A 20,605-nucleotide genomic window follows, 5' to 3' on the forward strand; every position below is an offset into this window, starting at 1 on the left:
TACTAATACCACACATAATTAATATATTAAACTTTTCTCTCTTGACTCCTGTTATGATGCACTTTTAACTTTCCCAAACCTAATTGTTTAATCAAGTAAGATTGCATGCATTTATTTGTATAAATGGGTAAATGGACAATATATTGATCCCTGGCAAGGGTCAAGCTTGTGATCTGTTCTGTATGTATCTACTGCCATACAAGAAAGGGGAAAGAGGAAGTTTGGCAGAAGAATAAGTTTTACTGAGGAATGATGTCTTCTTTTATTGCTTAGGAAGAAATTGGTATATGCTTAACCAAGTTTTTGTTAAAAAATTATGTACTGGTAATGCATCAAAGTATGTTTCACTAAATCCATGAACTAAGGCAGTGGGTGTAGTGAGGGGTGTTAATACTAAATCTAACATTCCTGAAGATGTTCTTGCACTTTTTAAAATGTTACTGTGTAAGATCAGGCCTCAAAATAAATTGCTAGATGTGTGCTTCATACTCAAATTTTCAAAGGTGTTTTGTAGTTTTATTCCTATTAATTTAAGCTTAGAAACCAATCTTAAAACAAAGAATTCATGAAAAAAGTGGTATGTGTCTACATGGGTGATGGAAGCTGGCAAGAGTGCAGCCATGCTTCTACTCCTTGCGCTGCTTCCTACGTCTCATGTCTCTTTGCCACTGGCATTTGCAGAGCTGTGCTCAGAGGTCCATGATATGTTCCAAAACATCCTGGAGTTCATCCTTTGTGCAAAGATGTTCCAATATCAGATCAAGTCCCCATTTCTGTGACTCATTGTCCGCAAGGGATCAGCTTTGGGCTCTCTACCTGCCACCAACAGAGATGGCTGTATGCCAGTGTAGTGTTGCCTTGCAGAAATGTGGCAATCTGCGGAAAATACTTCTTTCTGGTTATAAAACACAGCTCCAACACAATGATCTGCCAAGCTGACAAGGTTGCTAAATATGGGTGAGCAGGAATTTCAAGGACCTGAGCAGTTGCCTACAGTAGGAAACATGTTCTGTCAAAAAAATAAATAAATCAATTAAAAATTGCCACAATATTTGTAGCATTATCTTGCTTCAAAAGGTTAGCCATGTTACTCCTTTCTTCATTGCAAAAGGTTATCCATGACTTCTGTTGTGGTGCTTGTTAAAACTCTGCTAGATTTTAAAATAAGGTTTTAAATCATTATGGAAGTATTTTTGATGTTTGCTTGGAAAGAGTAGTTCGAAGTGTTTGTAGAAAATAAAAAAAAAAAAATGAAAGAAATTAAAAACTCGTTGAGAGATCAGGAAATGAAAAATTAATTACAGAGTCTTCCATGTTCACTGGAACAGGCTCCGCAGGGAAGTAGTCACGGCAGCAAGCCTGTCAGAGTTTAAGAAGCTTTGGGACTGTGCACTTAGTGACATGGTCTAAAATTTGAGGTAGACCTGTGTTGTGCCAGGTGTTGGACTCCATGATCCTTATGGGTCCCTTCCAACTTAGGATAATCTATGATTCTATGATTCATGCACTTGTAAATAATTAGTGACAATTCAAAATAATCTTGCCAATTAAAAAAAAAATAAAAATCAACTCAGTTGATAGATCTGTTGATAGAACTGAGGTACAAAACAGTTAAAAGCCAAGATCTTAAAACAACACTTATGAGAGTCTATAGTTTGATGTTCACCTTGAGACATCTTTGGTCTTGATGTTCTGAAATTATAAGCACTTTTTGTATACAACAGACAATAGCTCAGGGTGAAAACCAGCCTTAAAACTTTGAAAATTATATCATGAGGAACTTTGTTGCAAAGTCATATAATCATTGTCAGAACTAGAGAAAAAGACAAACAAACAAACAACAACAACAACAAAAAAAAAACAGTTTGACTGCTAGCATAGAACCCCCAGAAACCTGGGCTTTAGAAAAACTTCAGATCCAGCTAGTTATCTAAGGTTAGAAAGCTTTAATTTTAATTATAATCCAAGTGAGAATTATGTGAATGAATTTGATTTATAGTTGTAGGACTCTACTTGAATTCCACACACCACTTGTTCACAGTTTCTAATAACATATATTATAATCTGCATACCCTTATAACTGATTCCGACACTGGCCAGCATTGTTTACTCCTGTATATCATATCAGAGATCTGTTTAATATCTTTGAACCATTGATGTTTTAATTCCTTTGACAATGGTTCTTCTAATTCTTCAGATGGATCAAAAATGAGTGCTGTTGAACCAATCTTTCAGTTTGGGCAGGTGTATTATTTAGAGGACCAAAAGACACCCAGTGTCTTTTCATAGTTCAGCTTGCTCTCCTGAGCCTCCTTCACAGCCCTTTAGGTCAGTACTGCAGTAGTGATTGATAGAAAAATACCTGATGCTTGGTACAATGTCTTTCAAAAAAGTGACTGAGAGAAATTCTACTTTGAACATACTAATGAGACTGTGTCTGCACCTCAGCAGAATAGCAAATAACTTCACATCTATAAGCCTTATAAGTAGAGCTGATCAGAAAGCTTCTGGTACAGTTATTTCCACTGCTAAATATGTTTTTCATGAAATAGAAGAGTTCCTTTGGAATATGGCAATTCTACTGAAATGTTAGATATGAGAAAGATGTCAAAATGCATTATGTACACTACTAATTAACTGATGACTATTTAAATATTTAAAACACTGTATGAAATTATCAGAGTAAAATGTTTTGACACTGACATTTTTTCTGTGTCGTCAAAATGAAAGCCTTCTTGGATTCCAAAGCAAAACACACACACACACAAAAAATAATAAAATTTTAATTTGAACTATTGGCTTTTTATTCTAACCCCCAAAAAATAACAGTTCTGAAAAAAAAAAAAGGAGGAGGGGGTGGGAGGAGAAAGAGTCACATGCTCAGTTTTCTGTACTGAGCTGACACTACCATTCTATCAAATGATAGTTCTTCAAAGCTTTTTGTGCTCAAAGTCATGCTATTTCTACTTTTTTTTTTTTTTTTTTTACGCTGATAAGTCCATATTTTGTTTTTGCAGTTTCGTGAAAGATACTGGAAACAACACCATAACTGGCAAAGTTGTTTGTCAGACTAATTTTAGAACTCTGGGTGCATTTTATCCTCACTTTGCCTGTAAGACACTCATTTATATAAGACACTCAGGGATACCTGGAAACCACACTTAACATTCACTGATGTAGAAAATGACAACAGTCTTTAGTTGTAGTCAGTATTTTTTCCATGGGTTATACATCACCATTTTGAAGCTCTACCATCATCTGCAAAGTTATATGTAAATCAAATTGTAGGTGGAGCATCAAATAGCTGTGGTGCAAATCAATGATACTGATAGTCAGAGAGAAAACATTTTCCACTGAACGGCCAAGGTGGAGAAAGGGCTGGGGTCTGGAAGCAGCTGGGGTTCCTATAAGTTCAAGGGGTTTATTTCATTGGAGACATTAATTACATTGGAGGCCAATACCTTTCAGAAAACCTACTAACATTGTGTGGGAGAGGTTTTTGAGGTGTTCGGGAGAACAACAGTTGACTTGGTATGATCTATTGAGTTCTTTGTTCAGTAGATCTTGTCTTGTCGTCCTGTGATCATGCAACAGCTAAGATGATTGAAGGACCCCCACCAAGACTCTTGCAGTGGTGATGTAAGAACCAGCTGTATTTTGTTCCCCAGATCTGCATCCATTTGCTGTTTTGATGAAACTACTGTCAAATAGTCAGAAGAGGATGTGGCACTGAAGAATGGCTTCTTAGCATGCACATGTTGGCCAGCAGAGCCAGCCACTTGCAGGAGCTGGTGCTGAAAGGGCAAAGTATGCGTTGTCAGGGCTAGTAAATGGTCACTGTTTGGTCGTCAGGAAAAAGGAGTAACTTCTTCAGTTCTTTTTCAACAGACACCTTTTCCTCTAGTATTCTTTTCCAGTCTGTACTGAACTAGAGGAGAGGATCTGCAGGAGAGGTTAAGAAAATATAAAAACAAACCCCAAAAACTAGAGCGAGGTTAGTGCAGTAGACTGGTAGAAATATCATAGAATCATAGATGGTTTGTGTTGGAAGGGAACTTAAAGGTCATCTAGTTCCAACCCCACCACCATGGACACTAGCCACCAAATCAGGTTGCCCAAAGCCCTTAATTACTTCCAGGGATGGGGCATCCATGACTTTTCTGACAACCTGTTCCAGTGCCTCACCACCCTCATAGTAAAGAATGTCTAATCCTCATGTCTAATATGTGTCTACCCTCTTTAAGTTTAAAGCCATTACCCTTTGTCCTAGCACCATACTCCCTGACCAAGAGTTCCTCCCCAGCTTTCCTGTAGGCCCCGTTTAGGTACTGGAAGGCTGCTGTAAGGTCTCCCCAGAGCCTTCTCTTCTCCAGACTGAACAACCCCACCTCCCTCAGCCTGTCTTTGTAGGAGAGGTGCTCCAGCCCCTTGATCATCCTCATGGCCCTCCTCTGGACTCCAGCAGGTCCCTGTCCTTCTTGTGCTGGGGGCCCCAGAGGGGGCCTCTACAAACATAGCAGATTTAACTGAATTTAACAACATGAGTGTATGATGAATGTACTTAAATACTTTTCTGAATGAAGACCATATTTTAATTAGGACTACAAGTGTGAGGGTCACATCATAGGTGATCTCACCCACACTCCTATTTCCGCCAGACAATCCTCTTCAGAAATGGATTGTGCTTAACCTTGAAATTTTAAGGTTTTTATGGTTTTGTCCCCACAGCTCTGATCTGGATGGTGGTTTGGTTTGAATAACAATACAGTTGAACTGACCTATTGTCAATAACTGTTTTCTAAAATTGTTGCCAAAGGAAGACATATCAAAGTCTTGGAAGATATCTGTCAAACATGACTATGGGTATAAAAGTATGTGGGAATCCTGCATATAGTTGAAAACCTATGGAAAACAACCATTGAGCAATATAACCATAAATTATTTTTTAACAATACTTGAAATATTCTTAGAGTGGCAGGTCTGTACAAGACAGCAAACATAAACTGTGTTATATATATATATATGCATATATATACACACCTATATATTGCACAGTACAGCTGCACAACAAACCTGCATGGAAACTTCTGCTTGCAAATGATTTATGCATTCTATATAAACAAGAGCGTAACTGTAAATTGTAAACTTGACAGACCAAGCAAGATCCTTGTGACCTGCAGAGGTTGTACAGATGGCAACGATGGTGCAACTCACTTTGTCCACAGGCCAGAGCAGAGGACATAGGTAGGGCTGGGCTGCAGAACACTCAGCTGAATGTTTCCCAGTGCTCGGGATGGTTCACAGTTCCCTGCACTCAGGCTGGCTGTCATTCATCCATTCCCTGGCTGCTGCACATAGTTCAGAGTTAAACCATTGCTATTTGTCCAGTGGTGAATTGCAACGTCGCCAGTTGTCCTCATCATTCCCTGGTTACAGGAAAGCTAGTGGATATATATTACCAGTTCTTTTTCTTTCTTTCTTTCTTTTTTTTTAAGAGAAAAAAAAAAAAAAGTAGTTTGTTATGTATATCCCTCGTTTACTTTATGTTGGCTTGCATAGAAGGGCAATTCTCACCCAAGCGTATAGAAAGTAACAACCCTGCAGATCATTTTGTCCTGCTGGGTGGCTAAAACATAGAATACATAGCAAACACTTGCGGTGCATTATATCTTGCATGCAGTTTTGATGCAGTTTATTAATGATTTTTTTTCAGAATCCATTTTGTAAGCTACAACTCTAAACTTCATAGGGAAAAAACAACAGATATACCATAAACAGGATAGGAAAACAAAACAAAACAAAACAAAAAAACAACCATAGACAGTATAAGCAAGCATATTTGGAAATGTTTGTTTCCTGTTGAGTGGATTTTCAAAGACATAAATGTCATCCTTCATTTACTATAAGCCAGACTTAATACCGTTTTTACAGGAAACGAACAAACAAAATATAATCCTTCTTTGCTAATTTACAAGTTATAACTTCTTTGCATTTGTGAGTTATAAGAATAAATCTCAGTTAAGAATAATAGGCTTTTATGTCCATTTTGCATGGATGGAAATGAATACACAAGCCAAAAGATAAAATGAGAGGGCAATGGAAATTTGCAGAAAAGTCATATTAACACAGATATGAGGAACTTCCCAAGTTTACATGTATTTAGAAGGCAATAGGATGAAGATCTTATGGCAAATAAAAATTTGATTAAAAAAGAAAACAGGTTGTTACTTAAAAGGCTGAATCAAAATCTATTAAGAGCATGATAGTGCACAGCAACCCGGAGGTGGAGAACTCCAGTTCTCCAGCAGAAGTCATGAGGACAGAGAGACAAGGAAGCCTCTGGACACCCAGGACTGTCTGCACTTGGTGGAGTTTCTCATGGAAAAACCTTTCTAAGTTACATTTCAGGCATTATTAGTTAATAGGAGGCAGATAGAGATTTTGCAAAGTCCAACAAAATAGAGCTAATAAGTACCACTTCTTAATGCAGATGATGGCAACGTTCATGTCACAGTCCTCAGTGATCTTAATTTCTCCACTAAGTTTACTTGCACTATTCATGTCTGTGCTGCTGAACTGAGCACAGGGAATAGAATCAGGGTCCTATTGATTCTCGGACTGACTAGCAAGATTGCAATACAATCACTGGGGAGCTGTGAAGGTACTGCTATTCCATTTGCATTTCTCAAATAAATTTTATCTAGATAGGCAAACTAAGGTTTGATATTTACCTGGCGTTAAAAAATAAAAATAAAAATTAAAATTAAATAGGTACTATCTATTTCCTATTAGCTTCTTCTGAAGGTGCAAATGTGTCTTAAGGAGTATTTCAGTTGGGATTTGGTTATTGCTATTAGAAAAATTGATTTTATACCTATTAATAAAAATAAGAGATTGAAGTGCCTTCCAGAATGACTGCCATTAGAAACAGAGACCAATGTAACCTACAGACGTCTTCAACCTTGCAGCACTGCTTCTGTGTGTGTACGTGCACATACATGAGACTCTGCCTTAGCATATACAGTGAAAGATGTTTGAGTAGGTCTTTTTTTGGCATGTGAACAGCTTTTTAATAATTTCAGGGGAAGCACAGTGATTAGTTGATTTATTTGGAAATTTCTTCATATTTTAGATGCAAAGAAGTAGCTGCCTAATTCTAAAAGAGAGAAGAACCTCATTCCCGTCCAATTCTAATATGCACTTACTAAACCATATAGTGATCTGAATTTGCTTGCATTTCACTTCTGTCAATTAAAGTTAAGTGGACATTATATTGAAAATTGCTTAATGGAAAAAATCTGCCTTTAAGTAACCTTCTAATAGGGAAATTATTTTTATAGATTCGCCAGATTTGCAATGAAGACATTCCTATTTTATATCAATGCAGATTTTTTGTAATAACAGTTACAAGTGAAGATCATGATATAAATATTAATCAGACTGGGTGATGGTTGAGTACTTGATGCAGCCAAGAAGACGAATATATGCAGTAAAGGGAAATCTACACAGGTTCTCCAGTTACTGCTAAAATGAGGCATCCCAGAGGCCAACCCTGTGTGCGTGCATATCACTTATCCCCATATGGTTTTTTAGCAGTGCTGATTTTCTCTCTGCCAGTATCTTGAGATTATGTCTGGTGCTTGCTGCCTCTGACTAGAGGCAAGGCACTCTGAGAAGTGCAATCAGCAGAGATTCAGTCACCCAGACTCATGGCTTCCAGGTTTAATCTCCTGGTTTTCTGGTTGGCTTGATTTCTGCCAATAAGTTTCAATGAATGAATGAAGAACTCTATCAAATATCACTGATACTCTCAAGTGAACTCTGACCTGCAATGTTGTGAGGGCCGTTGCTGGGAAGATAGCGTGGTATTTTCTGAACAGCATCCCAAGCCAGCAGTGTACCTGGATGCATTGCAGCCAGCTGAAAGCACAGCGGAGTCTGAGTTTGGGAGCTTCTTTTTGCTTTACAAAGTAAGAGGAGTGAGAGGCTTTGAAACTGTGTTAAATTACTTATTTGGGAAAAAAAAATAATTACAAGTTGCAAAGTGTATTGAAATAAACTCAATGTGAGATCTTGAACAATAGAATAATGGGTAATATCTCCAATTAAGTCAGTATTTCTTGTTTCCCAACTCTCACTTTTTTATAGGTAGAGCACATGTTTTGATTTCTAGTTCTCAGATTTTATTTTTTTTATATTTAAAAAAGGAAAAACAAGGATTGGTGGGTATAGAGATTCTAGAGAAAAATTAATTCATCTAGGTCCTATACTTTGAAAATTATTTCAAATAGCAAAAAGCCACGTGGCTTATTACTCCTTTTGAATAAGGTCATGGGAATGGAACAGCAATGGGACAACAGAAACTTATTTCTGCTGACACTGCATTTCAGAAATTGTTTCCTACACTACACTGATGAACTTCTTTATTTTTTCCCTTGTCTGATACAATTTATATCTACCTTGGCAGCAAGTCATTTCCTCCTATTAGTAAATGAGTGCTAGAGCGATAAAGGACAGATGAAAGGGCAGAAATGCACAAGTGCCATCAAATCCCTCAACTTTGCATTTTAATATTCTACAGCTGCAGATAAGGAATGATTCCCTTGCAGTTGAAAGCACAGGCAGCGTGGGAGTATTAGTAGGTTTGCATGAATCCTAAAGGCTTGCAGTTTATTTGTATTCTCTAATAAACCAGAGCTTGGAGGATACCGACTGTATGGATACATTTTCAGCAGAAAACATTCTCAGTCAGGAATAAAAATTATGGAGAGGGATTGATGGGGAAGCAGAGACACTTGGAAAAGCAAGCTCAGATCAGAACAGGCCACAGTGACGTTTATGTGCTATTCTCCATTTCAAAAGCTAAGGTAAATATTAATACATAGCAGAGTGACTGTCGTTCAGAACTGTCCCTCGTGGATACATTTTGCCTCTTGAAAGTCTTGCCAACTCTCTGGCAACGCTTAATACCTATAAGTGTCAATACCTAGGTTAACATTACCTTCTTCAAGATTAGGCTTTGAATTTCCTATATGAATTCATAATTTATCTCTAATCTCAGTAGAAACCTATCTAAACCAGGATAGATTTGATGACCAGGGATCAGATTTTTGGAAAAACAAACAAACAAACAAACAAAAACACTACAGATTCTGGATCCTAAATGCCTATTCAAAGTCAGTAGGTACTTTTCAGTGACGGATAGGTACCCCAGTGCTTTATTTTTCAGTAATGATTAAATTAGAAAATTTATTTTTGGCACACATTATTGAAAGTGACATGGAAACCCAGCACCATTTTGATAATGAATTCACAATAAGGCAAAAAATATAGAAAAGCCTGCTGTGTGCTATACTCATGATAGGGTGATTGAGTACAATCCTTCATACTCGGTGGTGTAGGTGCAAAGTAAATAATAAGTGTCCTCAGATGCCATTATACCTGAGCTAATGCCCCTAAGATTTTCCCCCACTGTGTGTATTTCCAACCTGATATAATGGCGTTTGTCACTACTGGCTTTCCTATGCACAAGGTAGCTAGTTCTGACCTGATGTAGGCCAAACGTAATTTTAAATGATGAAATAATGCATATTTTAACAATGATAAATAATGTATATTACTGTTTTAAAACAGTTATATTGAGAGACCAGACAAATACTGATCCTTATCTCACCTCTCAGAATTGCTAATATTGGTTTGATAAAAAATTCTAAATGTATATTTCTCCCCAAAACATTGTTTTGGCTTTGCAAAGTCCTAAGGAGCAGAAGTCCATTTGGCATAAGTAGTTTGCCTCTGAAAAGAGACAGCAACCAATGATTATGGATTCAGTTTAGAGCAGGACGGGGATGCTGAGCTGCCTCATCTCTGATAACCCCTTAAACATTGCTTCCAGCTGTTTTACTGTTGCACCAGCATGTCATTGTTCAGCCCCTCTGGTAAGAGTATGTTTCAGTGACAAGGGTTCTGCATTTTTATTCACAGCTGTCGTTCAATTTACTGTTACAAATTCAAATTAGTCTTCTTGTGCCACAAGGGAAATAATTATCCTCCTGTTATTTTTGAACTTATCCTAATATGTCTTCTTTGAAAGCTCATACTATTGAAACAATTTGGACAGAGTTGATGTGGGAATATAACCAATATTGGAGAAAAGGCAAGCCTTTAAGGCGGAGGCAGGTGGACACCCAGTTTATACTTTTTTTTTTTTAATTTATTTTGCTTGGAGGTTCTTGTATTTTGTGCTCTTGAAAGTCTATTTACCATTTTTTAGAAATAAATGTCAAGAGTTCTACAATGCTAAAAACTGCTTCCTTCCAGAGGGAGTGGGGGTACACTATGTTTTAACTGACCATTGATGGGATATTTCTCATTGTCTGTAAAATCATGAGAGATTTATGGTATAGAAAGCTTTGATGGATACATGAAGACTATATGTCAACCAGATGGCCATTCTGTTTCATACCTGTTTTCTGGGTAATAACCCAGGTACGTCTTCTGTGTGCTTGAAAACCAAGTAACTTTGAGCTTTGCTGTACTACCAAAGGATGCAAAATAGGGAGTGTTTTCTGTGTTTTGTTTGTTTGTTTGTATGCTTGCAAACAGCGCACTGAAGTGCACTCAGGACACAGGATCAATATAGCTACAAGTATTACCAAAAATATCCTACTCTGCTATCATTAGAAACACTGCACATGAATATAAGAACTTATGCACATTCGTGCACGGTTCAGTCTCATCTGTCTAAGTCATATATGCTGTCAAGAATCATACAATATAAGTATGTGTGACCTCATGAAGACCAAGGCCTTTCAACTGTTAACACCATACTCACATGATCACTTTCATAATATCGTTGTTATGTGGCTTGCACATCACTTCTGTACTGAGCCATGAAAATGACTAATTGTCACTAACATATGAATGTCATTTAAAGCGAAAAGATAAAGCCAGTCAGGATGTAGACTCCAGTCTCTTATCATACTACAGCACAGATCTGCTAGAGAACAAACCACCACCAGTTTCCTTCCACCTACCATTTCCCCTCTATTTCATGCCTATGCAGATAAATCCAAGCAGTACATCTTCCTTGCATGCAGAGGTTTATTAAAATATCATGCACTCACTCCCTTTCAGTGACCACAGCCTCCCAAGCAACTCCCAGCATGGCCAGCACCAGAGCAGATTGGTTCACCACCAGTGGTTTGTATCGCCAGAAGAATCATTGTATCAGATATGCCACTGCTTATCTGTGCCAGTCTTCTGCGACGGCAATTCACTGATGTGAAGATAGGCCTGGGAACAAGTTGCTTTCCTTTTTCTCGTCTGTCATTTTTAATGTCTTCTTGTTTTATTTAGTTTCCCCGCCCCGCTCTCTCTCTGAATTGCAGAGATCCCATGCAATGACTGTTTCAGGAGCTGGCATGGTGGATTTGCTCAGACACTTGTCCTGGTGGAGGTGTGTGCTGCTGCAGCTGAGTCACAGGAAGAAGGACTTGACCTAGAGGCGTGAGCATTTCTCTGTTGTCACCTGGCCTTGGGTCACCAAGCTGAGTACCTGGCTTTTTCCATTCCTCCTGATCTTTTGGGAAACCTGGTTCTCCTTTTAGTTCTGATCTTCATGCTGCCATACCAAGCATCTGCCACCAGATCTCAGTCTCAGCTGAAATGGTGTATATCTGAATCAAATGGGTGAGGGAATTATTTGCTTATTTATTTATTTTATACAAGGTGTGGGTTTCCTGAAAGTCAGGGAGTCAGTGTGGCTTTTTCCTTCTCTTCATTGAGGTCATCACTGGCACTTGTTGTCACACATGAAAATGAGACGTTGATTTGTTTATTAGATATGCTGAAGCAATTCTGTGCACTCATCTCACTGTAAATATCTAGTATTATTAACATTACTTTTGTCTATCCTTTCCTACTCTTTGAACTTTGTGCAATGACAAGCTAAAATCTTGTTACTGTAGGATAGAGGCTTTTTTTTTTTTTTTTTCCTGAGAAGTGCTTAGAAAATGTTAGTTTCACCTGCAAACTATTTCAGGATCCAGAATTTTATCCTGCTACCGACAGATCTATCTGGGAAAAGAAAGATTTGGAATTTGTAGCTGAAAATTACAATGCTCACATTCAAATGCTGAGGAATCAATGTGAGCATCATGACAGCAGTAATAGTAATGTAGCACTCTGTAGAGCAGGTGCCAAAGGAAGATTTTGTAGACTTCCTCTCAGGCATGGAATTGTCACATGCCACATTCACTGCTATACATAGACTTTGGTAAAATGGGAAAAGGCTACTTCGTGACTCAGTGTGTTTTGACATTTTAATCTTGGTAAAAATAATTATTTGTTCATGATCACGCATCTTGTGTCAGATACATGTGGGAAGGAAAGTTCAACGGTTTCAAATCTGCTCTGTGAACAAGCAGCTCTCAGCAATTCTTTTTCTTGGTCCATTTTGAATAATTCATCATCAAAGTTGCTTATTTCTGTAGAAGGGGGCAACAAGTCCCAGGTGTTCTTGACATCTTTACTCCAGTACACCTGGATTCCTCTCCTAACTATAGCTGTGGTTGCTAATAACCTTGCTTGCTTACAGAGCAAGCCATGAGGGCTAACATAGGAAGAGAGAAGACTAATGACAGAGAATTCCGGCTCTGTTCCAGAACAAGTGGAAATGTCCTTTTACCTCAAGTGATTTTGTTGCTATGTTTAGATACAAGAATCCATGTCCCAAGAGGGATAGTGGCCTGCATGCTCTCCCTGCTTTCCATGCTGACTTCAGGTTCCCATAAGGACTTACCAGATTGCATGTCATCTTTTTAGCATGGTCTGTCTACCTATTCAATTCACTCCTTTCTTTCATTCCTTTCATTCAATATCATTCCTTTCTTTCATTCCTTCCACTGTATTTAAAAATCTGTGTTTGTCTCATTCAGTTTGTTTTATCGAGTTTCTTTTATCCAGTTTACTCTTGTTTGTACAGGGAAATTTCATGTAGGTCTCCAAGAGCTTTTAGCACACAAGCATTCACAAGCACATGCACCCATTACCCTGGCCCTGGGGTACAAACCCTAGACACACCTCATCCTCTTCAAAGGATGTCCCTTGGCCCACAAGGCAGGTTTATAGGACAGTACATTGACACTACAATACAAGGTTCTCTGTGAACACAGGGAACCAGCTCACAGGTTCTGCGAACAGAGAATAATGAATTTAAGATATCTCCAAGAGCTGTTGCTGAAGTCACTCATGTGAACAAGAGCCAGAGCCTACAATAGCCCTTCTACATTAAGCCTTTTGACCTGCAACAAATATCAGGGTGGGGTACCAAGAGGAGCAAGTGAGCTTTCCATTCCTCCTTTGCTCTGATGTCCACCAGCAGAAGTCTGCAGTCTGTGTACTCATCTAGAGTCTGTCCACAGATTGCAGTAGGTACCTACCTAATTAAGATTTCTCAGTCCTAGGAGCTTTTACCCAAATGTATCACTGTAGTACTGCCAAGATTAAAAAAATAAAAAATAAAAAAAAAAGTAATAACAAACAAAATATCCTCCTGAATAGCAGACAAATAAGAAATTCTCATCATAAAAAAAAATAATAATAAATAAATAAAATAAAAAATAATTAAACAAATTAGTCAGATAGTCCCACAACAATCTGGAAGTACGAGCTTGTTTGCAAACCAAATCATCAATATTGAGCAGCTGGATGATAAAAGGCAGATGAATGGAAAGAAATACTTAATACTCAATGAAGCTTTAATACTTCTTTTTGTTAGTCAATGGGACTCAGTGAAACCACATGCAGCAATCATCTCATCCCTGTTCTAGGTTTAAACATTAAAATGCCTCTGACCTTTCAGGCTAGGAGAGAAGTTGTCTAGGTGCAGATTTTCTTTTTACTGGCATTTCACTTCCTTCCTTAAAGTTGCATATTCCACCTGCCATCTCATCAACCTTATCAAAGCTGGGAGAAATATCTTCTTTCTGTGTAAGCTAGGAGTCCTGTTTTTCAGCATGGATTGTTGTTTTTTAATTATCCTAGACTGTAACAAGTTTGCAAAATACAGGTTCTTTAGGTCTGAAAGACCAAATACAGATAATCACTAGTCCAATTTACCTTCTTATTTTAGAAGTAAAACTCTGTTACTTAGACAGCAACCTTTTCACCAAATATAATTACATCTCCATGCATCTTTCTATTTTCAATGTCAAAATGCATGAAACCTCAGAAACAGAAATGAGGAGAAAGTACAGTGTACCATGAGAATATTAGCTAAATACCAAGTACAAAGCTTGTAGTATAGTAGATGAGTACATCATTGCTAAATTTAAAAAATGGTCTTTTTTAGTCGATAGAGTGAATTTTAACAGTTTAGAAACATGTAGATGCAAACCTGCAAAGATAATATTTCAAGATCATTCATTTTGCAAAGTTGCCTGTACAAAAGTTGAGGAATACCTGTGCACTACTAAGTTCAACTTTGCAGTATCCCTTTAAGGTAAGGTTTATCCTTTTAAAAATCTGTATAAGTCACTCCTCCTGTATTGTGTAGAAACCCTATGACAAAATTAGGAATGAGCTTGAGTTCTGCATTTAACTTACCTTAATTATTAGCCCTTCCTTTCTGCTCCTCAGCTTTGTGCCTCCTTTACTACATACCTCCTACAACAATAAGGCAAGAAAGTCCTAAAGAAACCTGAGCTCTGCTGTGCAACTGTGATTAATTGCTGGGGCACATCCATTCTGCACACTGAGTAAAACCACAGCTTTTTGCATGCCTGTTCTTTATACTAAAACTGATTTTGCAAGACTAGTTCAAAGACTTTAATCTCTCAGTATATATATATCAAGTAGGAAGAAAAGGCAGATATTAAACCAACAAATATATAGCAACCTAATGAAATTCTGGTAGGAGAGGACTCTGCTACAAGGGTTACCATCAGACATTTATGTAGAGTAACTCAAGATACATTTCTCATTAGCATCTTCTCCCTCTCTGTCAGGACTATTTTCATTGGGTATGCCTCCATTTATCTTGCTTTGCAACTGGAAAAAAACAAACCAACAAAAAAACTGCACACAAACTGTAAAAAAAGATTATAGCATTGATAACATTATTTAATTACTTGTCTGTTTATGAATAAGGAATAATTGTTTGCATTCATTGAAATCCACAGTGACTGCTACTGTTGGTTTCCCAGGGCCTAAAAATTCCTCACAGCACACATACACTGGGTTGGAATTTGGAATAGGCCATTTATTAAATTACAGAATTCCACCAGGACTTTCAGATTTGTCTATTTTAGGGGAGAGAGGGAAAAATAATAATAATAAAAAAAAAAGTTAATAAATACAATATAAAATAAAGTTCTTGGTAATTTGGTCACTGCTTTGGTTCAGACCAATTGGATAATATGCTGTCCCTATAGGTGCTGATAGGTTGCTGACCTTATCAAGGAGTAGATATAATTTGATTAGTTATTATTTCCACATGTAAGACATATAGGCTTGATGAGATGCCAGTTAAGATTTTGTTGCGAAGTGCTGACTTTTGCTTTTGAATAACTGTTGTGCCACCTAGTGGGTATTAAACTACACTTTCAAATAAATGGAAAGATGAACTTAATACCAGTGAAAAATGAAACAAAGTTGGTATTTATGCAAATATTTGTACAGATTTCATTAGATAATAGATAGTAGATGTTTCTTAGCATTTTTTTCCTCCATCTGTAGTTTGTTGTTTATTTGTTTTGTTTTGTTTTCTTTCAGCTTTTTAAGGAAACCATCTGTCCAATGTGGGAGTGTTGGTTTTGCTGTGGTAGATAGCGACAATATTTCAATCACCAAAGTGAATAACAATAAATTTCCCTTAATAAAGTGTTTCCTAGCATGGTTCAAGTCACTTTATTGGACCTAATATAAAATTGCCAAACCATCCATCATCAAGTTATATTAGGTGGTGAGCATTTTTACCACCTGGGTGTAGTGCCATATCTATAGTTTTTGAAAAGGCAAAAAATCAAAACTGTAGTTTGAGCTTTTATTTGTGTGTTTTCTTGTAGTTATTGTTGTTGTTTAGTTTGGTGTATTTATTTTCCCTCCTTGGAAAGTATTTCCAGAAAAAATATATATATTTTTCAGTTTCCTGGTTTCAAGCCTTGTCATCGTTCTGTCATTTCATTTTCTTCTTTCAGACAAATGAAACTGAGAGGTGTGTGTCAGATGCCTTCTTTAAATCTTGGTGTCCAGCTCTCTATCTTCTTTGATCCTTTAAACAAAAAAAAAAAAAAAAAAAAAAAAAAAAAGATAAATTGTTCTATTTTCCAGCTTTCTCTGATGGTGTGTCATGCCAGTGAGAAAACCATAACAGCAAAAATTTATTTTTTTTTCTTACATTATCATTTGACTACATTGTTTTAAAACACTTTCCTTTAAGATAGTAGAGGTCCTCTGATGAGGTCTGTTATTCTTTATAAGTTTTTTAAACGCTGTGTAAATATTCTTATTCACATTCAATATGGATTTTAAATGCATCCAAGAATTACTAAAAGTAGGGTTGGATTACAAATGCATTACTGTTTTTACTTGTTTCATTTAACATGTGATTTGTAACAAGTTCTAACTTCTTGATATTAATTTGCTCAAACATGATTATTGTTTTAGAGAAGAATGGTGTTTAGTAAAAGAAGAAACATTCACTCAGAAGTCTTGAATTTTTTTCTCTCTGTGTAGGCACATCTTTTTCCTTCCTTAATTCAAGGTATTCTAGCCTTTAACACCATTTAGGAAAAATATATTAAGGGTAAGAATTCCTACTACTTTATCTCACACAATTAATGTTTTAGTACGTGATACTTAAATATATTGTTGGGAGAGTTACTGGGGAATCCATATATAGCCTTTCGTAAAGAGACAGCCAAGTAACCTATCTATACAACCTGCACAGTGAAATTTGAGATCATGACTTGGATTCAACATAACAGTAAGTAACAAAGTATTAAAATATACTACATTAAAACATATATATGTAATAAATTATTGAAATGAAATGGATAGGTTTTTACTCAGAGGAAAAAATATGCGCCCCTAATGCATAAACAAGATAACTGATTAGCTGGTTTTCTCCTTTAATCTCAATCTAATTTCATGTTTAAATTCAACATAGTATGCCACCCTTCAGCCAAACCTTCCTGTCCCCAGATACCTGCAATGCATAGCATTAAAGCCAGTAGGTTGTTCAAGTGAGTTAAACTCTCAGTATTTGATTATAATTCTGACTAGGTTTCAGACCATATGCCTGTTTCCTCCAATATCAATTAGACAGATGGGGTGTAACTTTAATAAAACTCTCCGAAAGGGAGACTCACTGGAATTTAAATAATGTCCTCTCTTCATACGAATGCACCTCGTAGTTTTAGCCATTATAGCTGACAGTCAATATTTACTGTAATCTTAACTAAGCAAGATTTAATATGCTTTGGTTTTTAGTAAATCAAAAATTGTAGGCACATCCAAACTCTGGCTTTTTTTCTTATGTAGGACTTGTTCAGACAATAACCACAAAGTGCATGTGCCTTAGAATGAAAGGTGTCATTCCTTGAGCAAATCTGCTGCTATTATCCTTGGTAAACCAGACATTACATCTCCTCAGCCATATCAGAACTGAGACTAGTAGCCCTAGTGAGTGAAATGGTTGCCCCTGAAATCATTTCAGAGGATTTCAAGATAGGGTTATTTTGAGACTAAAAGTCATGGAGTGAGCAAGTGTTAAGTCATTGAAGCTAGCAAACAAATAAATAATGAATAGCACAGATACACTTATCAAATAAATGTGGCTATCTGTTACAATCACTGTCTTCCTAACTATGCAGACTAGAATTTATGTTTGTTATATACAACATATACATATATATGTTATATACAACATATTTGGAAAAAAAAAAAAAGTAGGAGAATTATACAGTTCATGTAACAAATCCAGTTGTTTGAAAGTGGAAGTTCTAAATACAAGGAATCAGAAATACATATCTGGCATATATGTACGTGTACATATGTACATTTATGTACAATACATAAATGGCAACAGATGCAATGTATGAGATTTTTTTTTCTTTTCTGGTCCTAGTTGTAAAACATGGCTTATTCTTTCTTTTATAGCTCTGTAAATAATCAGATGTTTCCATTCTAATCAGTAGCCATTAAGACATATTCAAAGTTACATTTCTACTGTAATATAAAAGCCCTCAGTGAGATGTTCATGTTACATGAAGTAGGGTGTTGGGAAGACCACATATTGCATAAGCAAAAGCAGTGTAAGCAGCCAAGGCCCACAGTGACTGGGATACCACATCCCTGGGAATGTTTCCTCATAGAGAATGAGTCTAGTTTGCTCATTGCTAGGCTTCACACACTAACAGCAGCAACATAATAAGCAAATAATAAGTAAATCAAATTCAAGAATCACAAAAGTGATTTTAAAGCCGTGACTTATTAAATCTAGCTAATTTTAGTAGGATTAAGCAAAACATCTTTATGGATGGAAAATGGAAAAGATTGAGGTTGCAGTGTTTGTAACGATCCCCTTAGAGTAATATGTTTGAATTAGCTTTATTTATATCAAGTTGACAGCTAATTTGTGAAAGATTTAATTTTTCCATATAACAATATTTGGAAAAGCAACAAAAGTATTTGTGTATATATCTGCAGATGTATGTGTATATAAGCACACACATTAAAACTGCAGTTATATATACACACATACTCTTGTCACATTTTATATGTGATATATTTGTATATATATAGTCTTATGTACTTATTTACATATGCATAAAAGTGTAAGAGTATACCTGTTACTTGTCTGCATCAACTATGAATATGTAAGACAACTGGCCATGATACTTGGTAATGGGATCAATTTCTATGGCTCTGTATTCTCATTTTGCAAAGATGTGAAACTCTATTGAGAATGAAATAACTTAATCATCAATATAGATAAGTCATTCTAAATCTGAGGTCCTGTTCTCTGGTAATTGCACTGTGCCTCCTGTAATCACTTGCACATTCTTAAGGAATCTTGTACCATGCACTACATTAGTTGCAATGATGTGACATCACAAATGTAAAATGATAAACAGCATTATAAATACTTGCATCTTCATTTTGTTTAGATTTTAAAAATTCTTGATTGTGTTTGTTGTTATTGTTTTTTAAGTTTGATTTGAAAAATAGTTATATGTAATCTTGGGAGTAATTTCAGGAAAACTTTGAAATGCATATGTATTTTTTATTTTAGCAAACTGTAGTTTTGGAACAAACCTTATGTGCAAGGTTAGATAACTGCATTAAGCATTCTAAAGGCTTGGCTTCTTTATTGTAGGAAACAGTTTTGTAATTCACTGCATGGAGTTTCCTTTGTTACTCACCGACTTGAATCACAGAACCACAAAATCATAGAACAGCTCAGGTTGAAAGGGACATTAAAGATCATCTCGTTCCAACTCCCTGCTGTGAGCAGGGATGCCACCCACTAGATCAGGTTGCCCAGGGCCTTGTTCAACCTGGTCTTGAACACTTCCAGGGATGGGACATCCACAGCTTATCTGGGCAACTTGTGTCAGTGCCTCACCACCCTCCAAGAGAATAATTTCCTCCTAACCTTTAATCTACATTTCCCCTCTTTCAATTTAAAACCATTCCCCCTTGTCCGATCATTATCTGCCCGAACAAAAAGTTGCTCTCCATCTTTGTTGTAAGTCCCCTTTAAGTATTCAAAAGCTGAAGCTTAAGTTAGGGTCCCTTTGATGCCTGAGAGATTTAAAAGGCCTGGTTACAGGTTGCAGGATTGCACTCGGCAGTAGAGAGCTCTGGGGTTGGTGGCAATAGGCACCTCCTCTTCTTCAGTTACTGGGCTACTAAGGGCTGCTCAGGCATTTGTTGAAACAGTGACTTAGACAAATTACTTTGCAGCCTGGTGATAGGAGAGCTGACCTGAGAAACAAAGCTTTGGTTCCAGTATATGCTCAGCATCAGAAAGATGCAGATGAAATAAGGTTTTCCCAGATTTCCTCCTGATGACTCTTTCAAGGCATGGCATTTCTGAAAGGATTTATTGGTTAATTTATGTTGAAACTGCATCTCAATGTCTACAATTAATCAGAATTCTCAGTTGTTCTGGTGGACTTGGTGATAGATAATGCATTTACACATTAATTTTTGCAAGGTTATTTGTATCTTTTATGCGATAGCTCTTTTGGACTTCCAAGGCTAACACTTAAGTATTGAATATGTGAAGTGCTACTGAATTGTCAACTATTTTTATTATTACTTTGTAGTAATACTCTTGATTCTACCATGGCTTCTAAGGGACACTGTTTTTTATTTTTTGCTCTTTAATGAAAGTTTAATCTCTTTTATCTCTTTGACAGCATCTTCTCCCTGGTCCTTTCTCATCCATGAGAAGATACCAGCTTGCCTTCGCTATGAAAAAGCAGTGTAATAATATCATCATCTAAACTTACCTTTCAGACTTCTCAGTCAATACTTGAATATGTTTCATGTTCCTTGTAACATTTTTAGAAGTGTTTGTGTGTGAAGGAGATGC

The 20,605-nt window shown here is 36.7% G+C and overlaps 1 protein-coding gene across 22 annotated transcripts in view; it reads left to right on the forward strand.

The window, feature by feature from the left end:
* CHRM3 (cholinergic receptor muscarinic 3) overlaps positions 1 to 20,605 on the forward strand; it is a 285,519-nt gene that overhangs the window by 246,949 nt on the left and 17,965 nt on the right. The window contains exon 4 of one of the 22 annotated variants that reach the window (XM_068676279.1): positions 11,391 to 11,508. The exons of 20 other annotated variants lie outside the window; for them this stretch is intronic. Coding sequence is in view for 1 of the 2 variants with exons in the window: in XM_068676276.1 (XP_068532377.1) it covers positions 11,621 to 11,691 (71 nt within the window). In the remaining variant the exon portion in view is untranslated. Of the gene's footprint in view, positions 1 to 11,390; positions 11,509 to 11,535; positions 11,692 to 20,605 lie in introns of those variants that run through there. One more of the 22 variants, XM_068676276.1, reaches the window with a different exon arrangement.

The sequence above is a fragment of the Anas acuta genome, chromosome 3 (genome assembly GCF_963932015.1).
Source record: "Anas acuta chromosome 3, bAnaAcu1.1, whole genome shotgun sequence".
In the NCBI taxonomy this organism is placed as follows: domain Eukaryota; kingdom Metazoa; phylum Chordata; class Aves; order Anseriformes; family Anatidae; genus Anas; species Anas acuta.